The sequence below is a fragment of the Apostichopus japonicus genome, chromosome 14 (assembly GCF_037975245.1).
Source record: "Apostichopus japonicus isolate 1M-3 chromosome 14, ASM3797524v1, whole genome shotgun sequence".
In the NCBI taxonomy this organism is placed as follows: Eukaryota; Metazoa; Echinodermata; class Holothuroidea; order Aspidochirotida; family Stichopodidae; genus Apostichopus; species Apostichopus japonicus.
The window spans coordinates 18,742,832-18,765,981 of NC_092574.1; the positions used below are offsets into that span (position 1 = coordinate 18,742,832).

The 23,150-nt window shown below is 36.3% G+C and overlaps 1 protein-coding gene across 24 annotated transcripts in view; it reads left to right on the top strand.

Annotated features, from left to right (window-relative positions):
* The first annotated feature begins 786 nt into the window (after window positions 1-786).
* Window positions 787-23,150, top strand: part of LOC139980128 (rho GTPase-activating protein 26-like) — an 87,616-nt gene continuing 65,252 nt past the window's right edge. For 10 of the 24 annotated variants that reach the window (XM_071991532.1, XM_071991523.1, XM_071991533.1 and 7 more), the window contains exon 1: window positions 787-1,047. In XM_071991532.1, the coding sequence (XP_071847633.1) occupies window positions 894-1,047 (154 nt within the window). In that variant the 5' untranslated portion in view covers window positions 787-893. The remainder of the gene's footprint in view (window positions 1,048-23,150) is intronic. The other 14 variants (XM_071991527.1, XM_071991534.1, XM_071991538.1 and 11 more) reach the window with 3 other exon arrangements.

Here is a 23,150-nt window from a genome sequence, read left to right on the forward strand (position 1 = left end):
GATACTTTTTGTATCGGACAGATCCTCTGGCATGTAAAATACAGTGGGCAATTAGTGGTAGGCAGAAACGGACTCTGAGGTATGTACAGTCGCACGCGAGAAAAGCAGTATATTACAAACGACTTGGCCAAGACTAGTACTAAAACAGAATCCATAGACCCCCCACCCCCACCCGTAGTTTGTGGCTCCCGGCACTAACAGCAAACAGTGTAGTCCGATAAAACATAATCTCTCACAATGAGAACAAAATGAACACAAAGAGAAAACCCATTTTGTCTTATCTTTCGATTGTTTAAAATTTAGGCTTATTACAACGCCCCCAATAAAGAGATTCCATTTTCAGACTTTCATCTATAACAATTTCTCCGTGCAGACCTTCGGTAATCCTACAATTAATGAATGCATCTCTGTTACCTTCCTTCTATATTAAAATATAATTTTAAGTTAATTGCAGCATGTTTCAGAATAATTTATCGGATTAGATGCGGTCAGTGCAGAAAATCCGGACAATGGTCGTCCAAATGCAATTCCATGCCCGATCCGATTTATCCGTCAATTTTCCCTGGTCGAGTGAAATTTCACAACCTTTCTTACTTACGAAATAAGACGCTAGCGATCAACGCTTATTTGGTCAAGTTGTAAAGTTGTAAAGCGCACAAAGGGTCTCATTGTTTTCCATTCACAGACAATTGAAAAACTCATTGGTGTATCGGGGAAATATATGACAGGTGATTTCTTAATAAAATAGTATATGAACTACGCATGCGCTATCTTATGTTCGCTAATATGTTCACAGAGATAGGTACGGTATAAATATATCGTGAACATGGAGGCGTAGTCCTTGGTTATAGTCGTATTTTAACTCTTTTAACGGAAAATAATACACAAGCAACATGGTTCTTCAGCCACTGGAATTTACGGAGTGTTTTCTAGACAGTCCAGAGTTTCGCGACAACCTACATTCCCATGAAGCGGAATTGGAACGGACTAATAAAGCAATTAAAGAACTCATTCGGAGTGGCAAAGCGTTAGTGGAGGCAGCGAAGAGTAAGTTCTCATATTCATACAGTACAGTTGTATCAGAGGATACTGCTGTTACTACTGTAGTGACTACTATGCATTATGATCATACCAGTGTGGTCTTTAGAACTTGCAGTGCGTACACCTCTAGTGGCTAGGCTACGTAGTTTATCATTGGCACGGCAGTAGTACTAGTGAAATCACGACCACTGACTGTGATAGTTATGACCTTCTGTAGGCAGTCGGTATATAAGTTTTGTCTCATCAAGCGTAGGCTGATTTATCAGACTGGCATTTCTAACATAAACTTTACACGATCGTTTAATGACTTCTTTTAATTAATTGTTTTCTGCTAGCTGTGCTGCAGCAGGTTGTTGAATTTCGGCCAATAATAATGTGTAGGCCTAGCTTACCGGCTATATCATTATACAATATGATCATAAGGCTCAGTTTACGCAGCCCAAGAATGCGATTATATTAATTAATGTACTGCATTAAGAGGATAATGCATGCCCATAGTCAGGGATTTCAAGTTGGGCACCAATTTTTTGAAAGGGCACCATACTACTTATGTACTAGTATAGGATATTGGCTAACTTGTGAAGCTCTTGAGTCTTGTACTTGTGCACATAGTGGTGGCATAGATGTGGGAGGAGGGTGTAGTCAACCCATGAATTTTTCTTGATATTTTGGCTATAGATAAACCCAATGCTGGAAAACTACTCCATTTATTACGTGCAAAAAGTCATTCCAATCTGGACATCTAATCTCGTATAACCTTTAGGATAGTCTAACACTACAGATAATTACATAATCAAATAAGTGTAAGTTCCTTAGATTATTACATTCTAGCAATAACACTATATTAAAGATTATTATTGTTGACATATGAGTCTGACTTTAAAGATCGTTTTGTAAGGCATGCTTCTCACTCACACATCCCCGGTTAAACCACAGAATTTACAGGGTTTTACCTGTGAATTGCCTGCTGTTAATGTAACATGTGAAAACTACTTATTAGTCATACATTACCTCAACAGTGCCAACTTAGTGCAATTTTACATATGCACTCTTGTTCAATTATATTTTTTATTTGAAGAACCAAGTCTGGAAATAAAAACTTGTTGATGTAGATGATAGTACTTTGACTAGTTTCAAACTTCAAGCAAGTGCAGTACAAGCTTTCTTAACAAAATGGCTACTAAAGGCTTTCTTGCGGTCTGCCTAATTAGCGATAGGAGTTCAGATAGAACTAGTTATGTAAATTAGAGAATTGAAGAATAGTTATTACAGAGCAGATGATTCTCATCAACAGAAGCAATGGAAAGTTGAATGAATATAGCACAGTTTACATTCTTAAGTGTTTAAATGAAAGACTTAGCTTTTAGTGTTCAGCTGTAAAGTTGATTTCTTGTTGCATTATGGATTTGTTGCACACTTTTTTCTTGTGGAGTCATGCAAGGTAACAAGACGACTTTAGGTGGGCTATGAGATTAGCCGATAGGAAATATTTGAGATTAATAGGGTTGTAAAATCATCTCATGAATCTAGTGGACAAGCTCATCTATTAAGACTAGAAGTATTCTTGGCTCTCTGGTACCATAAAAGGCCTCTTCAATTGTATGCGAAGTGAATACTCTGTTTTGATGTACATACCAATGTGCTACTTTATAAAATTATATTCTTGATTTTCCTCCAAAAAATGTATTTATTGCAACAGCAGTTATTGCTGTTGCAGTCAATTGTACGCAATGGATAAAAATGCACGATATTTTGAGTTGCATGAATTGGAATGGTTCGTTGCATCTGTTTTTAAGCCTCCTATGCTCCACCTTGTATACATGTTGAGGGCTGTTCTACCATATTCAAGTAACAAATTTGTAAACATCACATATTTACCTTCCAATAAAAGACTACAGTCCCCTTTCCCAAATTCTTGCAAAGAAATTGAAAACCAAAATGTTACATTGTACAATGCAAAAGTACAGTAAAAATGTCCGGTCATTGGAAATGAACCCTGAATCCTATTGTCAACAGTGTTGTGTGATGATGAATATGTGGTTTCAATGTAAGCATTCTTGAATCATTGTTGTACAGTACTTTAAAAGAAAAATGCTTAATGAAGCCAGAAACCAAGCCATGATATCAGTATCTTTATCACATATATGCACAGCATGTATTGTATGCTGAATGTTACTGACAGCTGTAGGCTGTAGAAAATATTTTAATCAGGATAAAATGGTGAAGGGTCTGGTTTGCATCTGAATAATAGGGGCGCATCCAGCCAGTTCCAGTTTGTTTGTGGAGATTAATCACCCGCTACTCTCCTAGATCGAAAGTATGCACAATCCTGTTTATTTACTTAACAACTTGTTAAGTGCTGCTCTACATTCCATGGGGAACTTAATTGGATTTGAAAACAGGTTTATGGACATAGTTTAAATCTTTTGAAGCAGGGTCACTGAACTTTTGGACAATATTGCTGAAGTTGTTCTGCTTCATCTGCTGTACAGTACTGTACCTATTGAAGGGAGAAAAAACATTACCTTTAAATGTGTAAAAGGGAGAATCAAATTCTGCATAATTTGTAACAAAAAACAATTATTTTCTTGTCTACTAAAAGCAAAGATACAAGAGAGAGAGAGAGAGAGTAAAAATGAGACAAGCAGATCGGTCTGTTAGGTAAAAAAAATAGGAACTAACAGAGTCTTCTATGTAAGATGTACAGTATTCAGAACTTTTTAAAGCAATTGTTGGTATTGTTTTCATTATGTTCTACAGCTTTAATACATGTGTACTGCATGATAAATAATTTTTTAGCAATCGTATTAAATTGTTAGATGTTTACAATTTACTTTGTTTTAGTATCGATTTTACCTTTCTTATGTTTAAGCCATTATTTTGTATGTTTTATTTTCTTTTGTAAATTTTAAATTTTTCATGTACACACTTGACAAGCATGTACAATATTCATCCTTTCAAGGAGATAATAAAGTTGAAATCAATTCAATCAAATAATAACTCCAAATTCAGTCTGTACATATTTTTGTACAAACCCAAAATATTTGATGCTCTCTGTGAAGGAAAGATGGACGGTAGAATTTTATTTCATGGTATAGAAAAAAAGAATTTGGAATTAGATAGATTATCCAAGTTTTGGACTTAACACAGAATTGCGGATTAACGCTATTGACTCTACATACAGTTTGTACTTTCCCATAGACCTGAAGTACATAATGCGTACGTTTCAGCTCTGTTCCCCCTCCCCCCTCCCCCCTCCCCCTTCCCAACCCACTTTCTCCTTCTGTCTTAATCTACTATGCAGAAGTCAATTGTACAGGTTTTTCTATAGGCTTTTTATCCAAGAAATTTGTTTTGGATTGATTTTTGTCTGGTTTTCTTCACCAATCTTGAAGCATTGTATAAGTATCCTTTTGATTTTCCATGTTTTTTTCACAAATGAAAACTTTCCGCACATTTTAGCCCCTTACTTGCTATATTATCGTACAGGTATCTGTTTCACCATAATCGCCATTCTAGCTTGCGAGTTGGCCTTGCTACTGCGCTTGGAGACGTGGGCCTAGTCCCAACATGTTTCCAGTCATATGTACAGTAGTTTAGATCTTATAGAGATAGAAAAGTGCATGTACTGTAGACTGGAGACAGGTAAGTATCGTTGCTCATAAATCCCCAAACCAGTTAGTTTTGGGGAGTGATTATTAACAATTTATGCAGCCAGAACAAAGTTTTTAGGATTACCTGCAGTGTGATTACATACTGTATTTGCGGTACAACTTTAGGGATCATACAGAAAGCATTATATTTAGCTACAGTAAGTAGACTATTAAGCCCTTGTTAAAAACAGTTTGTCAGGCATAATTGTGTCCATTTTGTTTTCTTCTATGCCATTCATTTTCATAATACTGAGATTGTCCTATTCTGTGAAGCATTGTTATACAACAATTGGTACTTAAAATGTTTTGTGTAACTGTAATGTGTTGTATATAGTTTAAAAAGATCACTAGTGAGGTGGAGTATACTGTATATATATATCTCAATGGCTCAAAGTGTATGTAATCTCTCACCATAAAGGCTCTTCATGCATGAATTGCAAATATTGTACAGTAATATTGTATTTGTTCCTATGTACTGTATCTAATACAACACTAAAACAGTACCAACAGTGTACCAAAGTCAAAGTGTGGAGGATGTTAGCTATTCAGTTAGAACTGCTAGTTTATTGTATTAGGTTGTCATTTATCTTGCTACTTTCAGTTCTAAAGATTTTGTACAAAGATTACACACATGGTTTGGAGTGTTTCAGACAAATAATATAGCAAGCACAGACTATCATTTCTTTGTTTGTTTTAAGGCATCAACATATTTGTACATTGTACTGTACTTGTGGTTACTGTATCACATTCATCAGTCGTAATGTACAAAGTTCTTTCATTTAGCAACTATGCTCTTTTAAAGTTTAAGGGCTGTGTGTATGAAAGTCTCTGTATACAGTATCTTGTTGAATCTCTAAACCTGACTGCAGATTAAAGGTTGATTTGAACACATAAAAACTAGTTTATTTAAATGCCTGCAATGGTAAGTACAAGAATATACTGTACATGCTTTTATGGTGGTGGAACCACGACTACATGGCATTTCAGTAAACCACGTATCCCAGAACCGCATAACTTTTTAAACATTGACCAGATAAGGAAAATGTGAGTGAGATGAAATTGATCTCAAACTGTTTTATTTATGTAGATGTCTGTAGTGTGAAAAGAGTAACGTGCCTTCCAAAAGCCTTAAAGGAATTGTCTGGTGGAAGATTTTTATACATTGTCCTTGTAGTTATTATTTTTCTCTTTCTAACCATGTAAAAATTGTCCCCATTCGACGTTTTCTTCTTGTAGAAATCTGGTTTTCAAATTCACCAGTTTCTCACCAAAAGTACCGTTTGTTCGAACGCTTCAATATGGTGATTGACGTAGTACTTGCAGATAGGCAAAACAGGCGACTTGAAGTTAGCACTCCCAATTCCGCAGTAAATAAACTCACGTGTAAGCACATTGGATTGCCTCATATATATAACGTACATACTCGCGAACGTATATACTACGATGCTCGGTTGGTGTACTTGTATAGCGTTACACATAGTAGACTCACACTCAAACCACAGTTCATTAACTGTTCTTCGAAATCGCTGAAATAAAATTCACGGATCAAATTAACAGTAAAAGGAAACTTGTAAAGTATTCGTTAAACCGAAAGATGAAACTTGGCGGAATCGATGTCATCGCAGAACTGTCCGATTGTAAACGTTAGAGTAGCCTATACACGCGAACATTCTTCGCGCTGGAGCTGGATACCGCGATGTATAAACAACGAAGAGCCTGCTGTTAAAACTTATCTTGTGTTACACAAAGACCACGAAACCACCGATCTACTACATATATGGCGGCTTAAGGAGTTTTTTAAATCATATATAATTTATAAGAAATTTCACCGGAAATTATTGAAGAAATTGATCGAATCGTTGTCAGAGCAGAATGTAGCACTGAGAAGCTTAGGCTTCGCAGAACTGTCCGATTGTCAACGTTTGAGTATAGCCTACATGAGAACATTTTTCGCGTTGGAGCTGGATAGCGCGATGTATAGGCTGAACAACTCAGAGTCTGCTGTTAAAATTTACCTTGTGTTACACAAAGACCACGGAACCACCGATCAAGTACATGGCGGCTTAAGGAGCTTTTGAAAACATATCTAATTTTTAAGAAATTTCACCGGAAATTAAGGAAGAAATTTATCTGTATACAAACGCTGTTTTTGTTGTGATTACCGTATAGGTACTGTGCGGAGGGTGGGTTATGACGCAATCTGCTATGGCAGAGCTGACGTCACGTGTTGTACTGTTCAAATCATATTTGAAATGTCTATCCATAACGATTAAAAAATCGTTTCTCTGTCAAACGCAACATTAGCGTTCTCATACTTTGACAACATGTTTGGAAAATTATTTACTATTTTTTAAGGTAACTTCTTTGGGCCACCAGACAATCCTTTTAAATATTCTCAAGTAAACACCATCCCACAACCACAGAAGCTTGACCAGATTAGGGAAATATGGGTGAGATGAAACATAAACTATTGTATTTAGATATATATGTAGTGCAAATCTATAGGCTCTCCTTTATAAAGGAGTTCTTGCATCCCCATGAACCATCTAGACATTTCTGTAGTTCAAACAAATATTTTTTGGTCATTCCGAATATCCCACTGGATCCTACGGCGATCGTTCTCTGCAAATTCAGTCCTGTTCATTGGAACTCGCTCCGTATATCTATTAGAAATTCAACTTCTTTTGTAAACTTTAAGTCCAAATTAAAGATGTTTCTTTTTAATCAGATCTTTTCTTAACATGAAGTAGTGTAATTGTAACTTTGTGTATTAAATCGCTTTAGATCATTGCTCTGCCAGAGTTGTATGTAGCACTATGTAAATGTATTATTATTATAAAGAAGTAATATGCTTTGATATGTCTGAAACCATTATTATATAACCTTCCAAAACCCATTTGTTTCAAGTTATGAAGAGCATTGTGGTAAGTGGTTAAGTCAGTGGACCTGTGATCTAAGGTTTGCAGGTTCGAGTCCTGGCCAGATCATTATGTTGTGTCCTTGGGCAAGGTACTTTATCTCCATTGCCTCTCCACCCAGGTGTATAAATGGGGACCAGTGAGATAAATTGTCATTTGAACACTGTAAATAGTTGCTGCCACATGGAGGGATTGTCTCTATATGTACAGTATATATGCAGAATCTTGTAAGCATGTTGACATTTATAAGAACAGAAAAAAACCCAGAACCAGTAATAAATCTGGCCCAATGTAATATGCAACAAACAAGTTTCTGTTCACTTGTATTCTTATTTGAGGGCATTAGAGGTTTAAGTTGCTAAAACTTAACTGTCAGTGGTCAGATATCAAAATGAAAATGAGCAGAGATTCAGTGATCAGAGGGCCATGAAATCCTTCCAGTTACTGTGTACAGTACTGTATGGTGCAATCACATTGTCATATTCTGATGATATTTCTTTCCTCTAACATGTGTTGAAGTCTTCATAAACTGGCAGGCTGTCAAGTGTCAAGCATTTGTGTAAAGGTCATTTACAAGGCATTGTCAAAGCTTGATGGCTTAGGTAGTCTTTAATCCTTTCACAAATTTGAAGGTCAGTAAAGCCTTACTGGGTGGTATTGTTATTCACTGAACCCAACAAGAGTTATCACAGACTAACAATATGACTGGAAGATTATTATGTTTGTCCATTCAGTTGTTTTCATATTGTTTCCTGACCAGCTGTAATGCTACATGATATATTCCAAGGTCTGAATTAGCGACCGGTACTACAGATCAGATAATTACCAGACTGAAGTAGGCTAGAAATAAGCAAAGATCTATTTCCAGTTCTTTACACATCTTGAAAGAAATGATCAAATTATTTAGAGAGTTTATTTAAACTTGCCAATATAGCAATGTGTTTTGGCTAGAACAAGATTCGACCTGTTCAGTGACCTCAGGATTTCAAATCATTATACCATGCTCTTTCAGCTTAGCATACATTAGGCCCTGTTTACATCAGACCATGAGCATGGTGTGTTGAACCCTGTGCACGGTGTTAAAATTTGTAATCTACACACAGCTCTGGGTTGACCTGGATCAGTATGAACTTTGAACTTCTGTTGTTTGTTTCGCATGTAATGTGACACAATAATAGACCCCCATATTTATAGCGGTGCATCACATAACATGGTTTATGGTTTTGCACCTTCTCTGAGAGAAACCAAGCAAGTTCCTGCTCGATGTTTGCGAGTGTGTGGCCTCATACCGAGCATGGGATCTAATGTAAACACTAAACATGCTGGTGTTCAAAATCAGTTCAATGTTGAACATGCACGGAGCGCCTGGTCTGATCTAAAATATAAGCACAGCCTTAGTAGCTATCCCTATACATCTTGACTGTAATTGATATACATATATAAATAGGGAAACTACATGTATTCCAGTCTGTCTGCATGGAATTGTTTAATTTTGTATTCAGAAAAGGTGTTTGCCACTTTCATACAGGGTACTTAACTAAACTACGTATTCACTTCACTTGTCTATGGTGAGCAAAATATCTCTCTGTTACAATCTTAACAATTCTTCAAAATACTGCACATAATATTTTCTCATTGTACAGGCATTCTACAGTACATGTGGAGATTATTTGTGATTTCATATTAAATGATGTACTTTATTCCAATAAATCGGAGCTAAGTTAAATATGTATATGCAAATTTTTAGTATTATTTAACATAAATTTGTTACACTTTTGTTGTTATAAACAAACCCCCACATGAAACTCACAAATTCAAAATTTTGCATTTTTGTCATTTAAAAGGTTGTGAAGGAAAATCATATCTGTTGTGTTCTCGAATATATCACACGACAAACCATATATATATATATGTCAGTGAGTATCGTTCTGCTCTCAAAGTAATTAGTACATCCATGCGCAGTCGAGATCCTGAGCTGCATAAACCTCTGCCACAAATCTGTGATCAATTTCTGCGAGCACACCGTGTTTCACAGTCGAATAAGACTTTATTTAACTAATGCATTACAGACTACAACATATTGCTAGATGTCTCCGAGTCATGACCTAATTAAATGCCGAACAGCTATCATGAGCGATACAAATCTGGTTTCAATTGTGGCTTTGGGTAGATACAAAGTTTATATATTGCCTTTTTCAACAAAATGTGTCCAAGAAAAAACCACCTTATTAAGAGCAATTTAATGGCAGTGGTTTGATAGAATACATTCAGTGAAAAAAATCTGACTGAGTTGCATGCAGTAGAAATATGTAAAAAAATGGAGGAAACAGAAAATTCCTGTGGCATGAACCATACAATATACATGATGTGGTAATATCCATGTCATTTGGCTTTCATTTTGTATTGAGTTATTATAACTGTTTTGAAAGTGGACACTGTACAGTGAAAGTGGATCATGTACAGTAGGCTCTTTGCCATATTTAGGCTCTGAAAGTTTTGTGAACTTCAATACTTGTGGCTTTGTTGAATTAGTGCTTAGGTTCATGTGATTGTGAGTTCTAAGGGTACATGATTGTTTACAGAACTTTACATGAAAAGAATAAATATTACTCAGTATGAATTTCAATATCAGAGAGGATGCTTACTTTGCAATATTTTAGTCTCAATAGGACATTTATATATTAGTAATTAATACATAAACTGCTAGTTTGAAAGGCACTTTGTATATATACTTGTACAGATAATGAACTATATTTTGCTGAAAGGAAACTGATAGTGGAGCCCTATGTTTAATAATAATCTGCTTGCAATAGCTATGAGTTTATCTCTTTTAGGTTTCTGTTTTTGTAGCCTTTGTTGCTGTTTTTATATCCAGTAGGCTGAATGGACAAATATTTTCTTAGTCTTGTTCTTGTACAGTATGTATTTATGTATGAGTGTGTATGTGATGGCTGGTTTGAAAACATGATATCTCAATATTAAAGTTGAATCAATGTCATGATTGGAGGATAGATGCCTCATAATGTGTAGATGTGCCCTATTGTTGCTGGTTACCACCTCATGAATATTAATGAGTGGGCAGGACTTAACATAAAATTATTAAAATGCCAATATGTCTTACTGTAAGTTCAATTTAGTTCATACTTGGTATGGTGATGTAACTACAAGTAAGTACATGTTCTTTCAACAACACCTTTACATCATTATTATTCATGAGTGAGTGGGGCTTAATGGTAAATGGTCAGAAACAGCTTTTAAGCATGATATCTCAACAAACACAAGCTGAATCAACATCATAGTGATTAGATGTGCCCTATTGTTTTTAATAATAATAATAATAATATTAATAATAATAATAAAATAAGAATTTGTAAAGCGCTTTTATCCAGTTAAAAAACTGCTCAGAAGCGCTGCAGGAGCAAAGTACCCAAAATGGACACAACAGTTATTAAACAAATGGATACCCATTCATGAATAAGAATGTCTTGAGTTCTTTCTGGAAAGTTGACACATGCTGGATTGTTTTCAAATGTAAGGGGAGACTGTTCCAGAGCTGTGGAGCTGATCTAGCAAAGCAACGTTCCCCATAGGTGGAAGTACGAACAGTAGGAACAGATAGCATATGTTTTAGTTACCATCTGTGTTCAAATTTTGTGTAGCAGTTTGAAGGCTATGAATTTTGTCTCTTGTAAAATACTATGGTTCTTGGGTATATGAAACTATACAATTTTTGTGCTTATATAAAGCAATTGGATCATTTTGCAAAGTTTTTTGTTTTGTGATACAGGATTTATTCCATGCAGACCGAGTGCTCAGTGTTAAACTTGTTATGTAAATGCAACTCAGGGTTAACCCTGGATCAATCAATGCTGACAACTTTAAATTCAAACTTACCAAAGTATGTACATAGTTCAAGTATCTCCTGGCTATAAGTTTCAGTTGGGTCACATTAATGTGTATTGAAAATGTTTACCACATCACAGAAAATTTTCCTGCAGGGCTGCATGCGGCACATGAGCTCCCCTTTGCCTAGCTGTGAGTCTTGAATCGATACCGTAAATGAGGGTATTTAGTGGGTAGTGTGCACTGAGGTTAATTGTGTATAAATGTCACAGTTTCAATGGCATAAAACGAGCTGCTACAGCAATTTTAGCTTCAGTTTATATACACATTTGACTCAGTGATGGTTGAGTCTAGCATTAGATTGTTGCTTTCATTTTGTTTCTTGCTATTATTCACTGTTTAACCTCACAAGGTAAATTTATTTAACAACTAAAATATTTCAGCTTGAATGGGTATACATTGTATGGTAAGAGTTCGTTGTTAAGGTGCTTTGCTGAACATTGTCACTGTGTTATGTGTTCAGTATAAACAAGTGACCTGACCACATTACTGTCTACCTTTTTCATTGGTGTGATGTCATTATGATGTATGCAACCCTGAAAGGGCGTTTTCATGGATGCATCACCCTCATTCTGTGTTTTTTTACATCAACTAATCAATGTCTTTTCTCGCAAATTGTCTATTTTTTTCTTGGTTCTGATATGTGAGAAACAACATTTGGCATATTGTAATCATGATGAGCTTTTTCTATTCCCAAATATTGCACATCCATCACAAAGATTGCAGTATGTTACTGTGTATCTGGACTTTGTGAACTTGTAGAGGGTTAGTCATCATGGTCGAACACATTGTCCATGGTACAGTATACTGTACAGTAGGTCTATTTCATGTATATAAAAATCTGTGCTAAGTTGCAATACCTTGAATATATCTATATATACATTTCAATATGTGTTGCACATTGAAAGACCAATCTAGTATGCATATATACTGAATATGTTTTGCATACTGCAGATCTATGATCATTGTTCACAAGGGGATTGCACTGTAAGCAATATAACTTGCAGTACTAGGAGGTTGAATGTCAAAGATGGACGGTGACTTTATTAATTAGAGTTATAATGCTATATAGTCATAAGAAGGATACTCAATACATAGCTGATGTGTAGCTTTCCCCCCTGTACTGTAGCTAGCTTTTAATAAACAGATGCAAAATCATTCTCTAACAACAGACAGGTGATCTGTCACTGAGAGAACCAAGAGGTGATTCTGTTTAATAAAGTCCACAGATTGAAATTAGTCTGATTTCAAAGGTTCTCAGATGTTCTTCCCAGACGATAATTTAGTTATGTTTCGATGCAGGCTATTGTTCATGTTGAATACCGGTCTGTAATCACTCTACAAGACACACTTGTTCAATTGTGATGTTATCATTTATGTTTTTAAATAAATTAAAATAATGTGAGTTTTCTTTAGAAATAAATTTTGACCAATATTTTATTTTTTATATTTTATATATAACTCCAAATAATAAGATCTTTTCTTTATGTTTATAAATAAATTTCAAAAATATATAAATTTTGTTGTATTGTTGGAGAGCAGATCAAAGGCTAGGGAACACCATGTATGTTCTGTAATCGTGTTTCGCATCATCCCTGGCAATTTTTGTCATGTCATGGGTTTCTTTTAACATTGCATGTCAGTATTATCGTCAGTAACTGTCACTGTATGCTAAATGTAGCCGTGTGTTCCTTGATGATTAATTCAAAGGATTTCATAATATTTTCCCCCTGTTGTTTTCTTCCTCTTTCATTTTCAGCTTCTTGGCAACGCTAAAAGTTATAATTGTTTGCCAGTTTTTGTTCTGGTATTTGGAAATAGTTTCTAAAGGCTCTTCCAAGAAGTCATACACACTGGTTATAAATGCACTGGCAGAACAACACTAATCACTCACCAAGTCCACCTGTATAGAACAATATTAACTGAAGCAAATGGGGCCAACCTGAGACAAAACATGAATAAAAAAAGGTGAAAAAGTTACTCTACGGCTGCAGTGTGTTAAGAAACTTTTTCTTCACGACAATGAGGTTTGAAAATACGGTTCAAACAGATCGTATGTGTATGATCCTTTATGATAGACATTAATACCAGCATTGATCAGAATTGACTACTATACTCTGCAAATGGTAGATTCGGAATAAAGAGGTGATAGGCGTCTACCCAGAAGAGGGTCAGTTGGGGCGCTGCAGTCAGATATTACCAGTTAATAGGCTACGTAGGTAGGCAGGAATGTGTAATAGTTGAGTCAAGACAGGTCAGTATCCTCGCATGTAAATTAGCCAAACCAGGGAGTTTTTGGTGTTCATACAGAATCAGACTAAACTAGTTGATTTACTTTGCTCCTCTCTTACCTGTCTCCCACTCCACATCTGCACTTTCTCATCTACCTAGCTACATACACCTAACTAGACTAGACTTGCATCATTAAGCAAAGGAAGTGTAACCTATTGTTTCAGATGTCATTCACTTAATATAGTTTGTATAGGCACAGTACTGATTAATTCTTCAGCATCAGGAAGCTACAGTATTGCAGATTTGATACCTGCACTTTGTGCTGGACTGTGTCCAATATGCAATCCATGATATAAAAGTGGACGGTAGCACATCCAGCACTGAATAAGCTTCCGTGCCACAGGTCTATCAATGCTGCTGCCTGTTAGAAAGTTTTACACCATAATATGTCATAGTTGTTGAGTGGAATGTTATTGAAATGCCCTTTGCATTGGGTTATAACTCCAGTTGATACTCACACATACTTTTCGTAAGGCAGAACATGTCCATCAAACTTTCAAGGAGATCTATGAGGCTCAAAAAAATGTGGCTGTTATTAATTGTACAGTTGATAATGGACACATGTTTAGTACACATGTACATGAAACTTTCTCTTGCAAAATTATAATACAATGTTTCTTGTTTGTCATCCTGAAAACATCCTTGGCGCAATAAAGAAGGTTAGAAAAAAGTGTGAAAGAGGCAGAACAAAAGAGATCATTTGAAAAGCCAATAGCCAATGGACTGGCTTAAAAATGCCCAGGATAATCTGTCAGTTATTAATATGCAAATACTTTAGTAGCCAGTGCTAGCCCTGTTGGAGCAATGAATTCTGTGCTATACTTTCATGTCCAGCTTCAGGGCACTCGTACTGGTAGTATTAGCCGGTACAGGGCGCTGTGAAATATGGTTAGGGAGGGCAGTGTCAAGTGGTATTAGCATTACAAAATGGTCCCAGTTATTGGCTTCAAAATTTTGGTATAGTAAATAATTTAGATGCTGTTCAACTCCTCTCAAAAATAATTATTATTCCTGAGTGAAAGCTGTGGATAAAGTAACTACAAATATATACATGTCTATAAATATATATTCTAGTACATAGTGATGCTATGTTTCAGTAGCAAAGTTCATCTTTTGAATTTAAATTCCAGAATTGTGTTGGTATTTTAGAATGATCGAGACATTTGACAGAATTTACACAAATAGAACAAATTTGAATAAAAGTTGCAAGTCCTTCCTTATGTAGTCAACAGTGTCCAATTCTTAATGAATTAAAAAAAACAAATATATTAAATTGTCTTCACTTCCTGGTAGTACTTTCTAGTACACACCCATATATAGTTGTGCACATGTGAAGGGACTGCATATTAAACAAGATCAATTGATAGGTCAAAGTAATGAAGGCTTGTAAAGTGATCATTTTCAGGGTATCAGTCATTCATATCCAAATTTCTGTCAATTTATTGCATGCTGCTATACTGATCTATTCACCCAGTCATTGCGTGCATTGATGACTAACATGTGATCATTTGATGACTGTGTCACTGTGTCACTATGCAGTATATCTATATGTATATATATATATATATACGTTATACGTATAGTACTCATAGCAATATTATTGTATCTCAAAAGCTTATTACATTTTGCATCCCATTATGTGCAGCAGTGTTCCTCTGATTAGCTTGTGACTTACTCTAGCTGTGGTGGAAAAAAATAAAGTAGATCTTGGGTTTGTAAGCCACTTAATATCATTTCCTGCGAGATGTGGGTCATGCATTTGATTTATCATCGGGAGGAAGACAGACCTTGCCACCACACTTAATCTTGTGACAGAAAACAAATAGCTCTTGCAAGTTTGCGTATTTGTAACTACAACAGACTAAGACCGCCAACAGAGTAAGTAATTGGTTAAAGGAGCATATTGATGAAGTCCAAGGAAGGCGAGGGACAGTATATTATAATCTCATTGGTTGACATTGTACCCTTTTTTTAAGTAAACTAGGTATAATCTGCAACATCTGGTATGCAAGAAATATGAGCACTTAACCGGTAAATCAGCTCTGACTTATTACATGGAAACCCTGGAAACGTAAATGGACGTAATTTATAATGTACAATATGGGAGGAATATCAGACAAATTTGATTGACACCCTGCGGGCCATAACTTAACTTTCTCAGCTTAAGCATATATATTGTGATCATAGAAGGGATTTCCCAAAAGCTTCAGTTTGGTAAAGTATCACCAAAGTCTTGGAAAAAAATTAATAAACTCAGTACAAAATAAATTCTTTGTTTCTAATTTTTCTGGATTATCTGTAAACTATCTGTAAGAAACGGACTTACTAACTGGAGCATAAGCCGCCAATTTCTGCGAATGTGTGTGTGTTGTTGTTGCCAGATGCCTGCATTCTCTGCTTATCAATGCTGACTGTCAGTTGCATCGGATGTCGTTAATTCTGTATCAATTGTTTGTAATATATTACTTGCGAATCGGTTAATAGACTCCTGGGCGGTACAAGTATGCCTGGCATGCAATGCTGTTGGATTTAGTTATGAATGTAACTTGGTGATAAATTGCCTTTGATATGGAATAAATTTCAAGGTGGCTATTTGTTTGGCACCCTTAGAGATAGTCCATAGCAACCACATACAGCGGGACTGACTGGATCTTCATTGCTTAAAGTGTGGATTCTTAGTATTCAAGGAGCAGACAGACTTTCAATTCGTAATGTCCGCAATCGACAAGGCTAGTAGAGTGTGCGGTATCTGTAACTTACTATCGAAAGTTAGAAGTTAAACAACCTTATTATGTCTAACTTTCATTTTTGTTTTGTCGGAAAATTGAACACAGCTCTAAGGTTAAATTGGTTCTTGCTAATCCCACACAGCAATAAAGTTTAGTTACTGGGAAGGCTTATTTGTGTTTCTATGATTTCTAACATCAATCTTTTGTAAGAAACTTTTTTAAATTATTCGTTATGGAGAATGTGTGCTCTCTTGTGTGATGTGATCAAGTTTCGTAAATTTTCTCCCTGCCTGATTAACTCAATATTTAATTAAAGCTTGAAAGCTATTGTTGAATTGATATATTATTCTCTTCCCCAGGTAGATTTGCCAGCTCTCCACTTTCCCCACCTAGCTACCCCCTCTTAATATACTGGAAGATATTTTACTGCCATAAATTGGTTTCTATATATAGGGTGGTCAGATGGTCATGACTCACAGTGTTCTTGTCTAAGTTCTGCTTTGTTGAAATCACCATTAAAAGAAAGACTTTTTAGATTTGTGAATGGGAGATTTAATTGATAGCATGTGAATATTTAGGTCATATACATACATGGTATATCAGTCACATACATATTATGTACTGGTCAGTCAAATATATATGGTGCATTAGTCACATACATATGCAGTGCCCAGTCATAAATATTGTGTTCCAGCCATATACATGTGGTGTAACAAGTCATATATATATATATATATATGGTGTACATATGCCAGAGTGCTGAGGTTGTGAGGAGACAGGTAAGCCTGTCACTCGTAAATAGCCAAACTGGATAAGTTTGAGGATAACATAACTTTTAGCGCTGCACCCCCATGACCGTCTACGATTAACCTGGTAACTTTCACACTTTCCCTTTGGTCCAGCTGAATCTATAACACTATAATTGTCCCTTTAATGGTGAAGAACAGTGTTGGCCAAAAAAAGCTAAGTACAGTAGCAGTTCAACTAATTGTCATTCAGTGTGAGTCTTCAACACTCATTTCACTGCAAACTTCTTACTGTAGCGTCTTTTCTCACTGAGACCTTTAATTAGTCTAATTGGACACTTTTGAATATCTGGAAATAATTTGGAAAGACAGAACCTCCAGGAAAAGTACAAGTTATGAAGAACTTTGAACAAATTTAAGCTTACTGAAATTGCGGGGCCAATAGGGAATCATGTACAGTAGCTGTCACACTTTGTATAGTAGTTTTGAGCCTTTGAGGATTGTGAATTTGGTTTCTGAAGTTAGTTTCTAATATAAAATGCTGGAAATACAAGATAGTTATGACTCGTACAAAACCTGCTTAACTATACATTTTTGTGTTTGTTTAGCAATTTGCGCATTTTTACGTAGCATTTTGCTGTGCGATGCCAGATTATGCACTGGGCCAAGACTGATGAAAGTAAGAACAGAACAGAGGGCTGTGCATGATATAACTTTAAAGGGCTTTTTTAATGCAGAAAACTAAATGTGGCTTCCCTCTGACAAGTTGCCCTATATGCCTCTTCAATCTATAAGACTTCTAGCCATCGCGGTCACATTTGTCATCTTGACTTCATATTACAGAGAGCGAGAAAATAGCCAAGAGAAAAGAATAGATAGTTATTTTTGTATAAATATATAAAATATATAAGAATCATCAACTCTTGTTAAGTTAAGTTGGGTAAAATGTAGCTATCCAATCAAGGAATGAAATTTGAAGAGAAAAAAAACAAATGATCATGAAAGTAACAATACAAATTTCATACTTAACATTTGCTGCGAATTGTTGCAATGATCGTTTCTGTCGGTTTGTAAATTTGCTATTATGTACAGGTTGGGAAATCAGCCTTGATTGTCGTGTAAAACCTCCAAGATTATTGATTCCGTCTGTTTATAGATTGCAACTCTGAGTACATCTATGTGTGACACTGTCTCCTGCAATATTCCCGAGAACTGAGTGTGATTTCACAAATTGAGATCCATTCTTTATCGAGAGGCCTGGTGCAAGAGTGTAATAACGAAGTTAAAAATGGTTTCGCCTGCAGTAGGCAATTACTGTGGCAGAAGAGTCTGTTTCTATGTACCCCCTAGAATGTTTGGTTTTCACTTAATTGTCAGGGGTATGATGGGGGGATTGAGTGGTTTTCTAACATTCTGCAGTTCTTCTGTGCTAATACTGTATATCTCTTTGCTTCGTAAGAAAGGTATCTACCCATTTGGCACCTCCAGAAGATCTCTGCTGTCACGGCATTGAATCAGTGGTCCACGAGGATGGACGAATTATGAGTTTTAGAAAAATTAAATAAAAATGCTAAAATTAGACAGCCTGAATGAGGCTCCCACCCAGTCAATCAGGTCATTTTTTTTCTTTGGGGGGGGGGGGTGGGTAGGGGGGATGAGAAATAACCCTTTACACAACTGACGTTCATCAATTAAACGTGACTGGACTATTTAGTCTACTAATATACAGACCATAAGTCAGTTCCTCTGATGCAACACAAAACTCAAAAGTGGGAAAAGCAAAAGACATTAATGGCCTAAAATGACATCTTTACAATGTAGTACAAATTTGTCAAGGACAATTTGAGTTGAAGGTCATTCATGGATGCTCTGTTTTAGTTTATTAAGTTAAAAAGAACATGTTTTCTTTGTTGAGTTTTATAAACTATTGATAAAACAATCACTGAGTTCCTTTTCCTTTTGTTTTTTATCTTAGAAGACTTGAAATTCTGTCTATAAGTCATCCTCTGATTTTTCCTCCTGTCATAATTCCTTGAAATGAAGCTATAAATCATTCAACATGGCAGTGTTTACCATAAAGCTTGTAATAATAACATTCATCACAACATGATATTTAGAAATCACTTTTAGCCTTGCTGCTGTTGACTCAATACGCCACGGTTTGGATTGGGGGGGAATTCTCCCGAACATCGGCTGGCTGGCTCTCGATGTGACCGTGTGTGTGTGTGTGTGTGTGTCGAAATGCCGGGTGATGCTTTGCATGCATGTAAGGTTTAACGCCACTTACATGTGACATTTCGGTGAAATATGAGCCAAATCCATGTTGGAGAGAAGTGTCCCTACTGGGAAGTACTCTGTGTATACATCTAGATATGATATGTGGTTTTTACTGAAATTAGTGACTCATTTGGGAAATGCTAATTAGGGGCAAGTTGTCAAGCAGTTCCAGGCAAAGGAGGCTGAGGAGAGGTAGGGAGGGTGTGTTTCAGTGGATATTTGACAATTAAAGGACTGCTGGATGGATGGATGGAATGAATGAAAATATGGCATTCTTGATGATTCATCAACTATAATGGATACTAAATGGAAAACAAAATGAAATAAAACTGTTAGCAAACTGCTTATCCACTAGAGAGCCTGTGTAATAGAATGTGTAAAAGTAAGTTGGCCTGACGTTTCGATCCTAGCAGGATCTTCTTCAGAGGCTAAATGACAAGTTACAGTAACAGAAGGGACAAAAACACGCACAGAATACAGACAGGTTAATGAGCACGGTGAACACAATGAGATGGATGAAAGGGGATTATAAGTAGAAAGCAACAGGAGAAGAGGAGAGGAAGGAGATAAACTGTGGAGGGACAAAAATGGGTCACATGTATGTTTATATTTTCTGATGTGACTGGGAGTTTAATATTTGATTAATCTGATGACAAAATTTAAGTAGGTTTTGAGTACTAATCAATAATGATGATCATGTAATTTTAATGGTTGAGGTAAATGAAACAGTTCTGCCAAATGCATGGTAAACTTTAGTATTCTTTGGAAATTATATAAAGTTGATAGCTCTTAACAGAGGATGGGAGGGGGGGGGGGGGGTTTGAATGTCATTTTCTCCAATGTGTGAAGTTGTTTGTGTTCATATTAATGCCTTGTGCACAAATTTGCTTCCGTAAAACACCCAAATGTATGTAAGAGCTATCAGGTAGATCTATGACTCATATTTGCTGGCACACATAAAACCTGTGGAGTGACATGTACACACACTACATTGTTATAGTGATTCGGAGTGACTTACTTCAAGCAAAACTACACAAACTCATGACTTGCTAACACCTTTTCTTTTGTCAAATCTCATTGAAAAAGAATCATTGTAACATTTTCTGGAAAGACACCTCTGTTTCTCCAAAACAGTTTCAAGGAAATCGACAGTCACCATTAAAGGGGGGGGGGGGGAACAGTGCTGTTGAAACCCGCGCTCTTAAATGGTTCACAAGCATTGTTCATTGTGAAAATTAAATAGGGAAGACTACGTCCAAAGATTGGATGAGTCTTTCTCTTTAACCCCCCCCCCCCAAGTTTGGTCGGTCGTTGAACATGAGCACAGTTAGGTCATTGGAAAAGTAACTCGCTCACAAATAATTACCCGTTTCAGACTAGGAAAGTGAAAGTCTAAGAAGTGAAACAGCAAGTTGAATTTTGGTTTTTCTGTTATGAAGCCATAGGAAGCTGAATGTGCTTCTCTCACTTCAGCTCATTGCTGTGTGGGAAAGAGCGAAAGAAATTTGATAATTGGGCAATGTTAACCTACAATCTAGTTTTCAGATTTGTGATAAACATGAATGAAGTTACTCCTCACTTACATGTCTCCTCTTGACCAGAGCACTCTCATTCCTTGTTGTCTACAGTATAGTCCAGGCCGAGAATTTCACAATCTTAGCCATGATTTTGCAGGTGCTTGAAAAATCTACTGGCTTAAAATCCTATTCCCACTAGCATCTTCCAGAGTTACAGCACAAACATCAGTTACTGAACGTACGGTTTATGCAATGTTTTATCGGCCTAAATATATTTGCTGTATTGTAGCGCTTATGTTAAGGATGGTAATCATGCCAAATTTTTGATTGTCGACTGTCAAACATTGTGCTAGAAACCACATATTTTTGTTACCCAGGTTTTTACAGTTTTTGCGAACAGTTGTCCCTCCTGGAAGAAGTTTCAGAAGTTAATAATGTCTAGAACAAAGCACATCATATTTCTGCTCAATTTAAATACCTGTTGAAGGTTGGATAAGAAGCCAATGCACAATCATTGTGGCAGCCAGTTGGGACAGTTATTTTATATATATATTGCACTTTCATGTCACGTTCCAAAGCACTTAGTATGAACAGCTTCTATTAGATATAGGTTTGGAACTGTGCATACTGCCAGTACATGTGGTTCAATGCACAGTACAAGGCACAGTATAGAGTGGTATTAGCATTAAAATGATCCCAAACTTGGGGGATCCTGCCCATGTCGTCATTGCTGCGAAGAAGATGAAAAGGAAATTTCCAAGTACCATCTTTGCCACTGGTAACTGTTTGGAGCATGTGTAACTCAAATTTGAGTCATCTATTAAATTATGAAATTGCAAGTTTAATATCTGTGAAAATTTCTAGATCATTACCATCCTGCATGCTTAGCAATCAGTATGGTAATATATTGACGATGCTGCGTTTTGCAGGGCTCCCTGTTTCCTTTTTTCAAAGCACAGTTGTTAGAGAGTGATCAGCATCACTTCCTTGCTGAGGGTATATTTTTAAGTTATGGCTGGGAAAGATTTGGCACTTTCCCTTCGGCTAGGGATGTCATTAATTTAATAATGGAAAAGCGACTAGAGTGAAAACTTGTTTCACGACAAAATGGCTGCTCAGAGAGCTTTGAAAAACTTTCAGATTTTTATTAATACATGTACAGTATAGATCAACATGCCCCATCTAATATTTGTAATTTTTTGTAGTTTTGAGTGTGTAAAAGTAAAATGTGGATTGTAGAATTTTCTCAAGTCACAGGTGTGCTGTATTCTCCTATAATATTGAAATTAAGAACACAGGGAGTGTAGGTTTGTATACGGAACAGCTGGGACTTAATACAAAGAAGATAGATATGACTATGTATGGATCATCAAGACCAAAATATAGTTGATCACTGATTCTATTTCTGTCAAACTTTTTTATTGCTCCCTAAAGGATTATATATTAAGTATATGATATATACTTTACTGTAAGATACATAAAGAGTGTCTTAGCTTAATCAGGTTAGACTATAGGGATGCAGCACAGATGTGGTAGACATTAGTTTGTAGGTATATGTAGGGAGATATATCACAGTATGTACGCTTCTCCTGTTTACACATGTCCACTCAAATCATGCTCAGTTCTGCATCCTACCCCCAACCCCAAACTTGGGAATTTTTAGCATAGTTAGGCTCTTGCTAAACCACTTCTGGGTTAATTCCCCCTTTTTCATGATTCCAAAATTTTGCTTTCACGTATCGCACAACGTACCTCACTCCTCTCTGACCTGTCCGCTATGATATATGCACTCTGTTCAACCTAGCTAACAACAGTTGGTGACATTTTTGCACTGCCCGCTCCCATCCCCATCCCCCTCCCCCACTCCCCACTCCACTGACCTCTTCCCTCATGAATCTACCATTCCGTGGCTGTAGCTACGGATTTTCATTTACTCGTATCTGCCTATAGTAACACATCATTTGTGAAGTTTCAAAGAAAGAAGTCTCAGATTTTAATAGCACATCAATTAGTCACAGCAGGACCAGATATACAGTATAAATTTGTCAGATCGAACAATGTAACTATCTCTAGC